At 46.8% G+C, this 18,412-nt stretch overlaps 1 protein-coding gene across 1 annotated transcript in view; it reads right to left on the bottom strand.

Moving 5' to 3' along the window:
* The window catches only part of FANCM (FA complementation group M), a 75,510-nt gene that overhangs the window by 9,837 nt on the left and 47,261 nt on the right, over window positions 1-18,412 (bottom strand). The window contains exons 13-16 of the mRNA XM_086462082.1: window positions 18,173-18,325; window positions 2,240-4,223; window positions 252-331; window positions 75-143 (exon numbers count right to left, since the gene is read on the bottom strand). Of these exons, the coding sequence (XP_086318208.1) occupies window positions 75-143; window positions 252-331; window positions 2,240-4,223; window positions 18,173-18,325 (2,286 nt within the window). The remainder of the gene's footprint in view (window positions 1-74; window positions 144-251; window positions 332-2,239; window positions 4,224-18,172; window positions 18,326-18,412) is intronic.

The following is an 18,412-nucleotide window of genomic DNA, read 5'->3' as shown; positions in this document are numbered from 1 at the left end:
CATAATGCTTAAAGATGCAGCCCAGAAACGGGCTGGCATTATTTTCCTTCTGGCTCACCGCAGCACGCACTCACCACGCTAAGCAGGTGTCGACGTTTTCTGACGGCACGAACCGGCGATTCCAAGTCGCTATCGTCCATACCCTACGGAAACAGAAGTACAATGGCAAAGAGGATTTTCGTTTTGGTGTTGGACTCGTCATTTTGCTTCTCTTCTCTTTTTTTTTATTTTTTTCTTTTTGTAAGACTCACATCAGGAGACTTCAAAACATTCTTCTTTTTCCTATTTTTTCTCTGGAAAACAATCTCTTCTTCACTCTCACAGCTGGTTCCTATAGAAAAAAACCAGTAAACAACATTCACAAGAAAATGCATTGTTCACAATACAATATTGCTACAACTGAGCAATCAAAATCTGTCTCTTATAAAAGTACCTACAAAGGAGATTACTTATTGATCTGTGGAGCAAATATTGTTCTCTTTAGCCTTGTTAATCAAAATAAATAATCTCCAGCTGCGATGTACAATAAATCCTGCCTCCCTGGAGAGTCTCTGAGTGGAAGTGATTACCCCAAGCAGCACAGATGCAGAAAAAGGGAGGTGAAAACTGAAGCCAAGAGAAGCAGTCCTTAAAAGCTGAGCCAGAGTTACACTTCTGGCAGCGTTCTGTAACACCCAGCCCTTTGGGTGCACGGACCCAAACCAGAACTCACGGAAAAGCCCTCTTTCCAACGCCTGCAGCCTTTTTTGTTTTGAGAAAGGACTGCCTCTCTGAGACACGAGCTCTCCCTTCCCATTCCGCACGGCACAGCTCCAGTTCCGGCAGAGCCCCTGCCCAGCAGGACACCCTCCCTGCCCCCCGCAGGCTCCCCGCTACCTGCGGCTGCACGGCCACGCTGGCTCCTCTCTCCCTCTGCTTCCCAGGGACTACGGCAGGATTGGGTGGGAGGCAGGGCTGGTCCTGACCAAACCACTAAAAGGTTTGCCTTTCTTTAAGGAAAAGCACAAAATTCCACTTCGAAGAAAACGTATTTAAATACCAATAAAGATCACTTTGACAACACACGCTGCCTGGGGAGGTAAGACCCGACCGGACAAAGGCCCTGAGAACCTGCTCCAGGTTCAGGATGAGCCCTGCGGTTCCAAACCAGCCATTTGCTTCTTTCTGTGGGGTTTGGTGGGGGGGGGTTAATTATTTTTTATTGAATAGTTTACAGTTTTCTAATTCAGTAAACTAACGTATCAGTTTGAAGGTGTGATGACTCAGGAAGAAAGGTGGCGTTCGACAGTCAATCATCTTCAGAAAACACGACAACCATCAGACGATTTCCAAGAAAAGGGAAAAAAAGGTGCTTTTATCGCCAAAAGGACTGTTTGTGCTTTGTCTCAATGGCTAAGGACAGTAACAAAACCATTCAGAAAAACTCAATGTGCCCTATGAATCAGACTGAGTACTATTAACCCTGAATCATACTGGAAGTAATTCAAGGTTATTCAGAGATAAATACCACAAAGGGTGTGAACATGACCTGCAAGGGACCTACGCGTGAAGAATGATGGTCACTGATATATGGGCAATATCTGAACACAGGGGCAATATCTGAATACAAAGTATTTTTCTAATACTGTATTGGTCCTAAACCAGAAAAAGACAGAAGGGGAGAGAGAAGGGAGAAAATAAAACAGAACAGAGCCCACAAACAGCCAGTATTTTTAAGAGAACCCAGGTTTGTGCTGAAGTTACAATCAGAACATTTTAAATAAAAGTCAGTTGTCACACAACTGAACTTGTGAACCACCAGAGAGCTTCTGTTCCTCAGGAACAACGACAGGCACATGCGAAGGCACGGATCAGACTGAAGTGCAACACACCCAGATGACTACGAAGCAGATACTGAGGAGATCAAGGAAGGGCTTTAAGGGCAGCTCTAGCTCACACCATCGTGTCCCACACGGCTGCACTGTCAGCACTCGTGAAGAGGAACGAGGGGTTTCGTTCTGAGCACCTCCTCCGACGGGCACGCATGCCTCTCGGCCGCCAACGGCTGCGCTCGTACGCAGGGCTACGATTCTGGGGAGTCTCCTCACCGACCCAGCTTCCAGTATGACAACCCTTGCTCCCTTTTCCTTTCATCCTTCCCACCCAAGTCATAAAGCCAAAAGCTGAGGACCCAAAAGGTACTGGATCCTATTTATTTAAACTTGAGGGTATGAACGAACTGTCCCACCGAAATCCCTACCTTCGCCAGGAGACACACGGGAACCACGAACGTTGGTGTCTTCCAGGTTTTCAGTTCTTCCTAAAGGGGAATCAAGCGCATCCACGGCTGAAGCCCCAAAGTTCTGCCTGCGTGGGCTTTCATCTACTTTATCTGCGAGAGGCGCCTCTGGAATTTCCCCCCTGGCTCTGGAGAAGACGTTCATAGCAATTCTTTTGGCAGCCTTAATATTCAAAACCCTTCTGCTTGTTGGGGTGGAAAGTGCAGAAGCCAAAGCTTCAGGTGATCCACTTCTGCCTCCCGACTCGAGGAAAGGCACCGCGCCGGTAGCATCCCCAGTCCCTTCTCTGCCCTTCGTGCTCCTGCTCTGGAGTGGCAACGGTGTGGGAAGGTCTCTTCCCCCAAGACTTCTGCCATCCCGTTCTGGCGATGTTTCAAGTCTGGAGCTATCATTCAGTAATCGGTTGTTACCTTCAGTGGATTTAACATCTGCATGACTCCCCGAGGCGCCATTTAGTTTTCCGGTGTTATTAGGATTTATATTTTCTTCAAAGCTTTCGTTCTCACACTCTTCGATGGAAAAGCCCAGATCAAAGTTAACCGAAAACAGTTCCTGAGAACTGTCATAAAGGTCACCGCTATCCAGAAGCTGCTCCATCGCACCAGCACCCCCTGACACCTCCGCGGTGGTGGTCCTACTGCTCAATGGCTGCTCCTCCTGGGCTTCGTCAGCGTTCCGGCAGCGCGCCTCTGAAGGAAACCGCCCCGAGCCTCGCTCCACCACCGGCCCAGTAACACTCCCACCTGCCTCTGGCCTGGCAAAGTGCTTGCTGCTTCTCGGCAAACTTCTGTTGTTTGCGTCAGGAACGTGGTCATCTTCAAACAAATGTGTACTCTTCTCTTCATCAGTAATCACCGGGTTTTTGTTAATTTCCAGATGATCTTTGTCTTTCTGAAGGAAATACTTATTTGAAGGGTTATTTGTCAGAGCGTGATTTATTGTTGGAGTCTTCTTTTGGATTTCGGTGAATTCTTCATCGTCAAACAGACTGTCAAAGCTGTCATTCCAGGGAAGTTCCTTCTCGGCTTTCACAACAGCCGTCTCAGAAGACAACACAGTTTTTGAAGAACAGTCACGTACAGCAGCACACGATTCACTGGTGGCTTTCAGCTCGGGGTTTTCAAAGAGCAGCACTGAACGATTGACTTCTGAGGAGGCAGGGCAGACTTTGTCCCGCAGTCTCGCTGAATAACTCTCAGAAATAACTGTTTGAAAAGGACATCTTGTTTCTTCATTTCTCATCATGTTTTCCAAATCATAAAGTCTATTCAAAGAGGGAGGAGACTGTGATAAAAGCCTTTTCACATCGGAAAATGCTTGTTTTAACCAAGAAGGCTCCTCAGATAGTCTCACAAGTGCAAATGAATCCACATGGGATTCAGGAAGATAAAATAAGTCAGAGGACACAGGTGATTTCTCAGCTGTGAAGCTACTATAACCCGAATCTGTGTGGTTCGTCCCCAGCGACTTACAAGCTTTATCTGCAGTCTGGTATTCCTTTATCGCTGCACTTTCACGAATTACAGTACTTTCACTGTTGTCCCATAGGTCAATGGATTCATTTAAGTCAAACGTCACCTCTAGTTCCTCATCCTTTTGGTTGCCCTGGTCAGCACTTTCAACCAGAGCAAGCCTTCTTGCTGAGGAAGAAGCTGAAGTATCGCTATCTGTAGGCAACACAGGCACTTCCAAATGTAATCCAGAAGTTCTCTTGGGAGCCTTTGTTTTTGTTATTTTAAACGTGGTAAAGAATTCACTCCCATTATCATTTGCATCAGGTAGAAATGGTTTTACTTTTGATCTGTGTGCCGTGTCTTTTCTAGATGAGCGTGCTTTCTGATCGAGTGTGGAGCTGGTGGTGGAAGGATGACTTTTATTCCTTTGAACGCTGACATCTTCGATACGTAAGTGAGGCTGAATCTCCAGTTCATAGCTGCAGTCTCCCTGGTGACAAACACAGTGTAATATTTACTATAAATACATACAGGCTCACAAGGACTCATCATAAGGATATTGAAAACGAGTGACAAAGGTTTTCATACTCCTAAAGGCTATTAGAAAGAAGAAAGAAAAGAAAAAAAAAGGAAAGTGCTTTGCATTTATGGTCACAACTTGCAAACAAAACGTTTGCTGGCAGCAGCTGCAAATCCACGCTTGGGCAGTCAAACCTGAATGTTTCAGAAAGGCCAAAAGATTCCACGTGTAACAAAGACGGCATCTAAGAGAGCACCAAGGCACAGCAATATTCTGCCCTGAGCATCGGCGCCGTGCAGGTGAGCTCGGAACATTAACAGCCAGCAACTCCACCGGCTACTAAAGCGTGCGAGGTGTTGCGGGCTCAGACAGGCTGAGGCTCACAGGCTGTAGTTCCGCCAGGACGAGCAAATGGAGAAGGCGCTGCGAGCAGAAGACAGCCTTATTCCGACAGGAGCGAGCCTCCAGTTCTGCTCTCTTTGTACTGGCGTCTGTAACTCGGCTATCGCCACCGACGGCACATTAAGAACTTCTCACTCACAGGCTCTGAACCTATTTTCTTTTCATGGATGCTTATTAGTGTTCTGCTCAAAAAGGCACTGACCTGGGCAACCAACCCCTTCAAAAATACACTTGAAAAAAGCACAATAGACTTTGACATCACTCCCAGGTAGGTATCAGTACAAGGACTGCCCGGATGGAAAAGCTCTTTATTGATTGTCCTTCTCACTCTCCCTTTTCAATGAAGATTTCAAAATTAAAGCATGCAATCTCCGAAAGGAACAGTAAGGGTCAAATGAGGCTCTGAAAGCAACGGTTTGAAACACTCCTTCAAAGTTCAAACCTGTTTCATTAATAAACAATAAAGACAAGGATGTCAGAGCTAAACAGAAGGTACAGTTAATTTTTGGCAGTTCAGTCAGATGAACCCCTAGACTCATTAATCCCTGAAATTAAACAAGGCACCTTTATAGAACCATGGCTGATAAAACTGACTTCTACAATAAGAGGCTACCTGCTTCCTACACAAGCAACGTTCTCCAAAAGTCTTACCTTATACAAGCAGGAAAAAACAGAAAGGTCCTGATCACCATAACCTCCCAAACCCTCCTCATGGTCCCACAAGAAGATTGTTAGAGCAGTTCTACTTCAGCTTGTGCTAGCCCTGATGACATTCACTAGTCAAACTCCAACAACATGCGGATCTGCCAGCAACCTCTCATCCTTCTCGAGCTCCTCACAAGCTAGACCCTTCATCCCTATCACACGGGCCCAAGCGATGTGCAGACTCCTCTCCCACAGGCATAACCCCTGGTCTTCCCTCACAGAGAACGTGACTTCTCGTTTCCTCGACACTTGGTCCCTGTGTAACTGGGTGGCTAAGCAAGTTTCCAGAGGTGTTCTACCCATTGACACTGTGGCACCAGCACCTTGGGACAGCTGGGACCTCTGGGACACCTCTTCCAAAAGAGATCATGAGTAACTAAGCAGTTGGAGTTTCCACAGATGGTACACCTGGAGCTGCTGTTAAACAGCCTTTTACTCTAGACCCCTTACGGGGGCCAGAGAAGTTGGGCATGGAAAACAAGGTTTGAAAAACACTCTGGAAAGTCATCCTACCCCGTTACACAAGGCAGAAATAACGATACCTAAAAGTACTGCCGCCTGGCTTGTCTAAACGTGTTCCTGAACACAGGACTGAAGCCATCTTCCATGCATTTGAAGACCGATCACATCCTAACACAGTTTTGGACCCTCTCTGGTTGCAGTAGATAAAGGATACTACCCAGCATCAACAGTGGTTTTCCACCACCAGTAATATTAACAAAATCAAAGGGTAGACTTTTATCACTGACTCCATCCACACCACAGAAAGGACAACATGCAGGAGAACTAAGGAAGAACCCGTGTACGGGCTGTTTTGGGGTCGGGGCGCGGCTGGGTGCAATCCTGGTTACAGCAGCGGCTCAGTGACAACGTATGCGACTTCCCCACGGTCAGCACGGCAGAGTGGTAGAGCAGGGGGGGAAGTTCAGTTGCTAGAGATTCCTCTCTAGAGGGCTGTGAAACACCCGCTCCAGTTGTCACCGCAGAAGATGCCACCCAGCTGCTGCACGCTTCCTGCCTAGGCTTGGGCTATCCATTTATAAACACATCCGAAGAAACTGGAAGTTAGGACCTTCCAAAAAGGTTCTCCAAGGAGAACCCCAGACTACACAGGCTGACTTTTAAGAAGTCTTAATACCAAAATAGTGAGGAAAACAATTACTATGAAAGGGTTAAAGGATGACTTTGATATGTGTAGGTCCTAAATAATTAAGTTTCCCTGAAGCTCGGTCAAAACACAGAGTCGAGATCTGGAAGTCTTCGTATGAAATCGGAGAAGAGTAACAAACAACAGGCAACACAGCCTGGTCCAATTAACTCCACAAATGCCTCTGAGCAGATTACACATTTGGTTGACAAGATAACGGTGTTGATAACGATATGTTTAGATTTGTGTAAGTAACAACTGAATGTTGCATAATATTTCAATTAACGTATCCAAGCATTGTAAGACCACAACGTACATTAAACAGATTAAAGACTGGCCAGCTGCCAAACCTCTAAACCTTACTGAAACAGAAGTAGGTGATGCTCTTGCCCACCCCATGCGCTCCCATGAGGCGCAGTGCAGATCACTCTTGGCCCTGTATGGTTCTGCATCTTTTAAGCAACCCAAAGTAAAGCAAGCCAAAACTAATGGAACCTGCAGGAAAAGATGAGGGTTGTGAGTAGGTAAAGGGATACTTCAAATCACAACTGAACCAGAGGTAAAGCAGATAAGAGCAAAGCATTTATGTTTTCAAACAGCCAAACCCCAAGATGTATGTTTAGGACGGTAAGAGGTAACATACCTCATCATCCAAAGGACCTAAAGAAACTCAAGAATGACGTTCCTGAATCGGTAATGGCGGTATGTTGTCCCTCACTTACACACCTCAGGAACTAGGAGATGGTAAAGGTGATGCCATTTTTTAATGGCCAGGGAGGAAGCCAAGAGAATCATAGAATGGCTTGGGTTGGAAGGGACTTCAAAGATCAGCTAGTTCCAACCTTTTCTCCTTACTGAATAAATTAGCAGCAGCTATAACAGATAACATAACAACTGGATGAGTCTTCTTCAGAAGTGTCAATATTGCTTTTGAAAACAAAAAGTCAGACCTTACACAAAGCCATGAGATTTCTTCAGAGAGACCAACAAGCAAAACCATCGAGAGGCTCTCACGCATACCACCTTCCCAGCTTCCTGAAAGGCTTGCCAAAAGTCCCTGCCAAAATCTGTAAAGAAACTGAAACAGAGAGCGCAGAACAGGGAAAGTTCTTCCGTGGGTAAGTAACTGGGGACAACACAGAAAACAGGAGTGAGGAGCTGCTACACCGAAGGACTTCTTTAGGCCATGGCATATACCCGTGATTGTGTTCTGACTTGGGGGGTGGGAAAGGTCTAGCAGAACTGCTGTGTGCTAGGACAACAGGCCAGAAGACAAATATAGCATCTAGGACAGACTTTAGTAACCTAATTTCAGGCTTACAGGCAGTTATATAACTGTTCTAGTTCAACTTAGTCATTCAAAATACTTTCTCCCAAACAAAATACTTTCTCCCAGTGAGTCTAGTTAATACTGACGGAGTGAAAGGTCAGAATTACAATTACCACATTTTAGCCTGAATGCGTACAACTTGTAGAATCATGAATCACCTGATCAGCTCTTCTATAACCTAGTGAGCTCCAGTGTGCTCCAGCTACTCAGTAAACAGGTCATGCAGGAGCAGAAAGCCAGGCATCTCTCATATTACTGTCATAATCAACGACCTGGCTTAGAACCACTGATTTGGTTTAAAAAGCAATAGATTTTCCAATACAAAAAATAAAAAGGAAAAGTAAACTAACTTAAGATATTAAAATTTTCATTTTTAATATGTAAATATCACACGTTGTTTTCTATTGCTTAAATTTAAGGCATCTATGAGGAAAACTAAAATTAACCTCTCTCCTCACGAGCTGCTCTGGATGTACATTTTCTAACGCGAGTCAGGTGCCTGCCAAAACCCTGGTGATTTTGCTACTTGGAAATGAAAAGGTAAGTCTGTAAACAGCTACGATATAGATTTTAACAATTACAACTTCTTTAATCGAAAGCTTGATGGCATCGGGGGCGAAAGCAGCACGAACAACTGGCATTTACGTCTTCTGACACAAAGCAGAAGGCATTGTCAGGACAGTTCTTTGGGGCAGATGTAGGGAAGAAAGGCTTTTGGATGGTCAGCTTTCCTACCGAGTACTAAACTGCCGGTGCAGTCAGCCACGTGGGCGTGCTTCCCGGTCCACTCATGCTTTAGCACGACTATTGGCAACAACTACAGCAGCGAGGCCGGTGGTCATCGCACAGCGTTCTGCACAAGCAGGTGGAGCAGGTCTCAGAGCAGCACACTCCAACCTCCCTGAATGACCAGCGGTCACGATCTTTCCCCTGTAGGCGATCAGTCGGTCCCCCGGCCCTCAAGGGAAACCCCTGGTGTGTGCCCTCACGCACGACCCTCGCCACGCGGCAGACAGACACCCTTTCGTGGATTCTGGACAACAAAATCCTGTGCCTCAACACTTCTACCCCACTCCCCACCAACGCTTTTGCAAGGTTTCCAACATCTCTTAGGCTGTACCTACTGTATGTTAGCAGGGGCTGGCTGAGGAAGCTGAGCTGCCCTTCCCTGGCCACGGGAGACTTCCGAGAACAGAGAAACCACAGCGTGCAGTCCTCCTCCAGCTCATTCCTAAGGAGAGAGCTTCTGCCTTTCAGGAACCCCGCTCGCCTGCCTGACAAACTCAAATATTACGTCCCTCTCTGAAACCGTTCAACACACACGTACGTGCTACCGGTTTATTAGTGCCCGGTAACAAGACTGAAGCAAGAGGACAAACGGCCAACGGCTGCTTTATCCCCGTCTGCGGTACCTGATGAGAATTCAGAGGAGTCAGAAGTAAAGTCTAGAATGTCTAGAATGCTCCTTCCCCAAAGCAGGTCTGTCTGCCCACCTAGGCTGCTTACTGCGAGCTTACATGGGCCAAAAATGACACCTTAACGGCTGCCGCTGGATGGATTTTCACTACATACAAGGTCTGGGCATCTGACATGTGTTGACTACCACACAATTTTTTCTGCTTTATTTTATACTCCTTTCCTACTGATGTCTGAAATTCTAATCCCTTTTTTGAGTAACAGTGATCATTAAACTAACGTTTACACAGAAGTATCCCAAACAACTCCCTCCTGGCTACGGCAGCTTTCTCCTTCTTTCAACTTTGAACTTACTGGTACGGAATTTAATTCACCAACTTTTTAGATCTTGCTCACAGGCTAAGCCTTTAGGAAATTTTGTAATTCTTTATGACAATCTTTTTCTTTTATTACCAAAAATAATTTTTTACTGCTGTAAAATGATCACTTTTCCAATCCACTTACAAATAGATTAAACAATTCTGATGCTTCTGTGATTTCCCTGCTAGCCTCCTGCCATCCGAGTACAGGCTGTAATTTACACCTTTCAGGAACTGGCTAACGAGCAGAACAATCAATCCCTCCTATTCCATGACTGCTTCATTTCCAGAAAATACCCTAAGGGAAGGAACATGGTCAAAAACTTTTTTTGGAAGTTCAAGTATATTACATTAGTTCACCTTTAAAAATATATTTAGTTGATTCATGAAAGCAGCCTCAGGGACATACAAACGACAAGTTCCTTCTACAAAAGCCGAGATATTTCTCTCCCTAACGGTACCACGTTATTGATGTATCTGCTAATTCCATTGCTGGTTTGCTTTCGGGCAGCTTGCCTGGAAGGAATCACAAACTCTCTCATGCAGCCACCCGACACCCTTGTCCAAAAGTCAGCGTCTGACACCTCCACCCCTGCACGCTCCCATTGCTCCTGCTTAGCAGCAGTTGGCTACTGTTCATTGATCCGCTTGTACTTAGTTCGCTGATACTCCAATTTGAGAGAGTATCTGCCTCTACAGGAAACACAGCCACACAATAAAAACACTCAAAAGATCCCCAAAAAGAAAGATTTATTAGCAAAACACAGGGTATGTACCCAGCAATTATGGGAAAAGGTATCATTAAAGATGCTATAAAGGCAAGAGCGAATGCTCAGGAACACCTGAAGTGTCACGAACTGCCATGAAAATATGGCTAGCAAAACATTCCTGAATCCCAGTGACCATAACAATTTCCTAAGCTAGTATTTCCAGGCCAATACTAATACAAGCAGCAACAGGTATATCCAAGCAGATAGCAGCACTGCTCCATCAAAAAGCAGGATTTTTAGCTATGTAGCAGTTGCATGTTCTAAATAAATGTGATTATATTGCACTAAATTTTGTCACCAGTGCATTATTATAATACTAAAAACAATTTAAAAATATTATCCCCTCTCGACACATAAAAACATTTGCTCCTGCAGAGTCTCAAGACTCTATGAACGGATTGCACACTTGCTATAAAAGTTTTGCCAACTCAGTCTTCTGTAAAAGCTTAATGAACACCCAACCAATGATTCACGGACATAAATATTTTGGCAGTTTGTGAAAACCAGCACAGAACTATTTTAACCCCAGAAACCTAAACGCAAGACTCCTGTCCACACGCACACCCCCCCTAAACCAATAAAACAACCACGGAACAAACCCAACCAAAGTCCCCAGCAGCCAGCATTGACAGGCGCTCTACGACTCTCCTGCCAGCAGGGAGGGGGACCAGGAGCGCCCACTTCAGCAGTGCGAACCCACGCCCGGCAGGCAGCCCTACGCACCGCTGGTACACGCACCACGCCGCGGAGGGCGCACGCAGCTTCTCTCCGCTGGCAACCCTCCATCACACACTTGATGTTTTATCTACCTGCTTTCCGTAAGAAATAGCATCACGGCACGTCTTCCAGAAAGCTGAGAGCGCTTGGGTGGAAACAACATTTCTGGCCGGTGTGCCTGGACCTGTGAGACCCTCCCGCAGCGCTGCACAGAGCACGGCGTCACCCCTAGCCACGGCGGACACGCCACCTCCCGTCGGCACAGCTCGGCCCTTCCAGCGCCACACCCTCCGCTCGGCCCCCTCGCCCCCTTCCCACGGCTGACACCCCACAATCCTCTGCCTAATCACTCCTCCTTTTCTGTTCTCACTGTCAGCACGAAACCCCACAGGACCATTAAAACCAGAAAACACCTGCAACCAAAGGCCTGAACAGTCTAAACCGGGTCTCAATTAGTGTTCGGACCCGAACCACTTGGCAACGAGATCAGAAGAATCAATATGGCACAAAGAAACTATTTTAATTGAAGAGCCAGGATTCTGGGTCCGGCGGGTTCCCCTGGGCAGCCTTGTCACCTAAGAGGAAACCAAACACCCCGCCACGTTGGCACGACAAAGCCTGTCCCTGTTGGGTTTTTCTGGAAGAACAAAGAAGCTGGGCCAGCTCTGCTCAGCCTGCTTTTGAGACTCCCGAGGCAGAGCATTTGCTTTGCCTCTGCTCTCTGCTGTTTAAGCCAGATTCAGCGCCCCCCAGTCCAAGCCAGCAGCTCCACCGGTGCATGAGTCCTCCTGTCACAAACTCTGGAACTAAAGGCCATTCCCTGTCTGACGTTACTGGTTGCTGGCTGGGGAAGACGTCTTGCCACAGCTCAGATCAGGATTTTAACCAGAGACACACTACTGGCAACGAGGGTCAAAAAAAAAAAAAAAAAAAAAAAAAAAAAATTGCATTGTCCTTATTTGAACCATTTTCAACTTTGCATTGACTGTCACCTGGAAAAAAAAGTCACAGCTGGCTGGAAACACTACGTTTTCCCCCCAAAACACGTCTGCTTTAAAACTTCAAATTCATGGAAAGGCTTTGCAGGTTCTTTGGAATTTTAGGGTATCCTGGGAACATTTTCCCTGCTGTCAGGCATTTCATCCGATGAATCCTTCAAGGCAACCTAAGACAGATGATAAATGATTTTAGTGGCACTTGTTCCAGGTTCATCAACCCTGCCTCCTGAGGTCTTTGCTACTGGAGATCACTTCAGTGAAAAAGAGAGAGGATCCTTCTAAGGGCAGCCTTTGGCTTCTCCTGCCTCTTTCTAGGGAGAATAATTATCTGACGGTAACTCCACACTGCCAGCTTTGAGGTGAGAAAGGGACACCCCCAGTCATCCTCCCACATTGGACATCACGACTTTTAAAAAGTCCCTGAGAATTCCCTGCCTCCCAGGAAAAAAAACGCACTTGCACTTTGATATTTTCTGCTACTTATCCTCAGAAACTTGGACAACTGTCATTTCACTTATTACTCTGCCCTGACCCTGTTTCCAAACAGTACAGTTTAATTTTCAAAAATGCTTAAAAGCTACTGAATTACTTTGCACAAGGACAACTTGACTTGTTCCCATGTTACACAAAATCCCTGCTCGTAGCGAGCAGAAAATCCAATCCCATCTGTCCAGTTCTCGTTGCTGTAGCAATAAAGCCATACAGGCATTAAAGGCTTTTCTGCAGTGGATGTGCCTGTCACTGGGCTCATATTTGGGGTTTCTTTTTAATTTTCTTCTGATTGTGCTAACTTTTTCTCTAAGTTTTTAAGAGCACAGAAAAACAGAATAAAAAGGTTTTCTCCAAACATTTTCACTTCACCTATTTAAAAACACTTAAGCCTTCTAATGGACTTTTTTTAAGCTACTAGGGAAAACACAGCTGCATAGGAGGTTTCTTGGAACCACTGAATGAGTACAAGGAAAGGAAAGCTACACATCAGTGAATTCCTGAGCTTTCTTCCGTAATAGAAAAGAAAACGCCCATGAAGAACATACAAATACCTCCTGAGCTGGCTTGTATTAAGTCAGTACTAACCTCTGAATGAGATTCTCCCCAAGAAATAATTAGTCTCACGAGAAACTTCCAGATCATTTAGTTATTCACAGTAAAGTAATTATTTGCCTGTTTTTATATTTTTTCCCTCAGTAAGAAAATAATCAACAGAACTGTGGTTTGAGGTTCAGCATCTCATCCTTCAAGGAAATAGCTATGACTCATATTCATCTTAAATCCCTCTGCTGGTAAGAGCGGTAAATGAACGTCAGACAGATGAGCAGTGGTATGTTTGGCAGCAGGAACCTGGATGCGCAGGACATACAGGCAAACCTCTCCAAATCACTGCTAGAACAATTGTTTCCATCCACCTATTTTCATACAAGGCTGACAGCTCAGGTACATTTTTACAGGCTTAATTTTTGCTAAAGGTAAATTTCCCCGCGGCTGCAGCGATACCCCTTCGCGCCACCACCCCACTGCGTAACACCAGCGCTCCCCACGGCTCCAAAACCCACCTCACCGCCGCGGCAAAGCAAAGCTCCTCAACGTTTAAACTTGCTGCCAAGGCGGCCGAGGCCAAAGCAGCCCGTGAGAGCCCGGGCTGGGGCTCAGGGCCCCCCGACCTGCTGCGCATCGAGCCACATCCACCGGGGCGCAGCGCGCGCAGGAGGCAGAGGCAGCGTCTCCCCGGGCTGCCCCTGCCAACGCGGCGGCAGCTCTTTTGCTCGGGGGAATTCGGCACCCGCAGCTCCCCGTGCCTCCAGCATCAGTCGGCCATACAGCCAAGACATACCCACCTCTAACACCCTGCCTTACTAGGGGTGCGGGAAGTCAAAATAACTGCCTGCAAATCTCTACGTTTCATTTTGCTCTACTTTCACATTCTAAATTTTTTTCTAAGAACAAGCACTCTACGATACAAAAAATAAAAAATAAAAAATCAGTGTAGCAGATACTGTCAAAGTAAACCATCCATGCCTCCCCGTAGGTCTGGCTATGAGCAACGTGGCAAGTTTTTGGCAAAGCTTGCTTAATTTTTGAAAGATCAAGATGTGAACAATTTTATATGCGACGGCGTTGGGAACACTGTATCGTAAGGAAAATCTAAATGCGTGAAATTAGAAGGCTACACGAATGTTACATTTATTCTGATTTTAAGTTTAAAGCACAAACCTCAAATCAAACTAGTAAGAAAAGATTCAGGCTCTCAAGAGACCATCCCAGCAAGCACACAGGATGCACGGGGATGAGGAATTCCAGACCGCCTTTATGCAGCTTTGGGGGCAAGAGGAGGGCGGTGGATGGTGTTCACCTTGACTCCAGCAAAGCTTCTGACACAATCTCACAGCGAAACTCGTGAGATAGGGTTTGACTCAGCAGACAATAAGGGTGGGTGGAACACTGTCTGGACCACCATGGGTGAAGTGTTTTGAGGACCGGTATGAAGTCCAGCCAGCGGGTAACTGCCAGGGGGTTCTCAGAGGTTTTTAGTGTTCCACATTTGCATTACTGACCTTGACTAGAGCACAGAGCTCACCTTCAGTAAGTGTGCAGCTGACGCCAGGCGAGGGGAAGCAGGTGACCTGCTTGAGGGCAGGGCTGCTGTCCCTCAGAGGGTCCTCGACAGGGTGACAGAAACCTCAGGACAGGAGGCACAAAGGCGATCGCACCCCGGCTCCGATAGCACAACCATCGCCAGCAGAGCAAGGGAAGCGAATATTCTCCTCCGCTCATCATCTGGGAGACCACGTCTGGAGTGCTCAGTCTAGTTTTGGGGCCCCCAGTACAAGAAATATCTCTGGCTGGATCAGATCCAGCTCAGGCAGCCAAAACTGCCACAGGGCTGGAGCACAAGGATGTACAAGGGAAGAGAGGATTTTATTCCCATCTTTATCCAGTGTAAGAGCAGAGGGAAGACAGAGGCAAGCTTCCTGCAGGTACGCTGAGGCCAGAGCTGAGGGGCACAACAGGGAACAAGTGAAATTTCAATTAGATATTAGGAGAAACTTTTTCACCATGAGGGCAATCAAACACTGAACCAGGGGCCCAGAGAAGCTGTGGGATTCCAGCTCTGGAGATCCTGAAGGCTTGACTCGTCAAGGCCCCGGTCACCTGATCTACATGGGCCCTGGAGGGGGCCAGAGAGCTCCACAGGTCCAAAGTGAACTGCTCTGTTGTAACAGTGATGGCCCCCAAAGCTGCATTCACTAACCAAAATGGTTTAGAAAAGAGATATTCAAAAACAAAACAAAACAAAACAAAACGTAACGTTCTCTGGTCTGATTTGCTGTATAATTACACCCACTGTTCTCTGTATGTGTTTTCTGAGTCACCACAGTTGAAGCTGCAGGAAGACTGAATTGGGAGAAGCCTGGCAGTAAGAGGAAACCAAAACCACCTCGCCCGCACTCGCCCAGGCTCTCCCGTCAGCCCCACGGCAGATCGCTCTCTTCCGAACCGCCGGGCAGCGGGGTTTGCTGGTGCAATCTACCCGGTGAGCAAGGACTGCCGCAGCGCAGGGACTGCTCCGAGGGGATGCCGCTGCAAAGACAACACGCATCGTCCCCTGCCCTTCGGCGGCTCTCAGCAGAAGCACACCCTGCCAGGGGAGGACCAGCAGTGCCTTTCAGAGAAGCCAAGGAGGACCTCAGAAAACACTCATACAGCTCGCACAACACACGAAATCACCGTCAGTGCTGACAACGCGCACTAAGACATGTTGCATCTTCGCTTTCTGTGAAACAGCTGTGGTGAAGATTTGCTGTCCTTGAACCGGGACCATTTGGTTTGGTACCAGAAGGAGGCCAACAACGGCTGAAGTTTAGAAACTGGGTGTCAGTGCCAATCACAGCTTCTGCCTCGTCAGCCTTGTCAGATGTGGTCAGAGCTACTGCTGGTGCTTGGTTCTTCCCTAGAAGAATTCAGCAGGGTGGAGTGACGTGTCGTGTTGTAACCTCTCACGCTCAGTGGAGCCATTACGTGGTGTTTTCAGCATACCAGTGACATCCAATCATCATTTCTCCTTTAACTGGGGAGAAAGTTCAGCGTCTCCACCTATGACTAGTTAAGACAGATCAGAGAAAGCTGGCTGGAAACCAATCCAGATAATGCCTGACACTGAGCGGGAGGCGGCTGCATGAGGCAACAGGCAGCCCCAGCCTTCTGCCTGCGAGAGCAGTACCTACTGTGTGTCACAATTAAGCTGACATTTACCTGTTAAATCAGAAACAGCGCAAGCCAAGTGTTTTCCACTCGTTATTAATTAACAGCTGAATCCCTTCTCTTCCAATGCAGATCTTCCAGCACCTTCCAAGACGGTTTGCAGGCCCTCTGCAGCCCCGCCGCGGGCTGCAGGCAGGGCTGCTCCGGGGAGGGCGCGCCTGCGCTACGACGGCGCCCGTCAGCGCCATGCCTGAGCAGAGCAGAGCACAGAGAAGGCAGCACCCCGCGCCCTGCCCGCGCCGGACGGCCGTCATCAGAGCTGAGCAAAACCTAAAGTGATGCCCGTGGTGTAAAAAGCCACAGTTCTGGGTCCCGCCTGTCGAAGGGGACATCATCTGTTCACTACACAGCGGAGAGCGGAGGGAGGTGAGCTGGGCTGTCCCATTCCCGTGCGGGACAGGAGGCAGGCCTATCTCTGTAAAAGAATTTGAATTTTCTGTAAAAGAATTTGATGCTCTGCTTACAATTTTTGGCACTTACTCGGGCAGAGTGTGCGGGAGAAGACCGAAGACTCGCGAGGTGACTAACAAATTCGCTCCCTAAGCTGTTTTCAGGGTGCCAGATGTTGGTTTAGCACCTACAGCTTTGGAGGCGCCTGGGAACTTGAACAGACTTCTGGCAGCACTACGCCTTCGCAGAAGGAACTCGAGTCACCAATGCTTCAAGCGCCTGATTTGGCGGTGGGGAGGGAAGACCTCAACCAGACGAGCAATTTTCAATCTTTTAACCATTTCGTTGCCTCTTGACTTCCTTCACTCTCTATACCTGAACTCTCCCCAGTGTCCTCTCTCTCCGGCAGCGCGTTCTTGACCCTAGCTTGGGAACACAGGCTCTAAAAGAAGTCAAGAATGCCATTGTTCTGTGATGAAGTGGAAAAGCTTATCTTAGCTCTGAAAGTCTATTTACAACTTCCCATTAATACACTTTCCTAGCAAGGAGTGCAACTACAATGTCTCTATTCTCTTCCTTGATTAGTCTAGTTATTCAGGAAACTCTGGCAGCTTAGCAACGGATTCTAATGACCTAGAAAACTTCAACACGCTAAAAAGCGGTATGTGTGGAACATAGAAGAGCTAAACTGGAGGAAAAAATAGTGCGGTGGACAAACAAAGTCTTCAGGTGCCATCAACAGATGCACCTCTACACACGTCACCTTGTACGGGCCTGCCGTTACAAAGGCATATCTGCCATCCGTAACCGTTGGCAAACAAAACTCTCATCTCCCAAACTGTTTTCATCCCTGTTTGTTCGGCTGCCCTCCTCTTATCCTTTAATTCTTAGGTTTTTAATTAAAGCTTTCACAGAAAACAAACCAAAAAGGCTCAAAACACAACCACCTTGAAACATGCAATACATTCCTGCATAATTTTTATGGGATGCGTTTAATACATAACACAAAATTATTTCCAATTCCCGTTACACTCTGGAATAGTTCTAATACCACTCTCGGTGACTTTGCTCCTTGACATATACAGCTCTTGTATTTACCATCTTTTTGTAAAAAAAAAAAAAATAAAAGACACTTGAATCCATTAAAAAAAAAATTATTTATGGGTGGGGCTTTTTTCTTTTTAGGGAAACACTAACTGTTTTTAAACAATTTCTGTGGAATAGATTAAGAATCACAGAATTTGAAACAAAAGGAAACCCCCATTATCCTCTTCACAGTGCCTAACTAGCCCCAGGGAGACACTCCTCCACTTTTTGGTGCAGCTGACCAGACAGAACTAGAGCACTCAGTATTTTTTGATTTTCAGTCTAACTGTGCATTAAATACGTGTGCATGTTTGCAGCCAGCCAAACCGAACACCTTACCTGCTCGTGCCTCATCAGCTCTATCATTTCCATAACACTGATAAAATGGTAGCAACGATCCGAGTGACCAACCACGGATGTAGGAAAAGGGCGATTCTGCCAAAGGCTCCATTCAGACAAGGAAAGCTCCCGAGTTGCCTTCTCCTCGTGCTTCTGCAGCTTGAAATACAGATTTCAAAGGAGATTTTAACCAAGAAATTGTCCAGCAAAACTAATGTCTGCTTCTCTGTCAGGGACCAG

This window comes from Leptosomus discolor, chromosome 3 (genome assembly GCF_034619465.1).
Source record: "Leptosomus discolor isolate bLepDis1 chromosome 3, bLepDis1.hap2, whole genome shotgun sequence".
Classification (NCBI taxonomy): Eukaryota; Metazoa; Chordata; class Aves; order Leptosomiformes; family Leptosomidae; genus Leptosomus; species Leptosomus discolor.
Note: the sequence above shows the minus strand (reverse complement) of the source record. Positions and strands in the feature narration are given on the sequence as shown.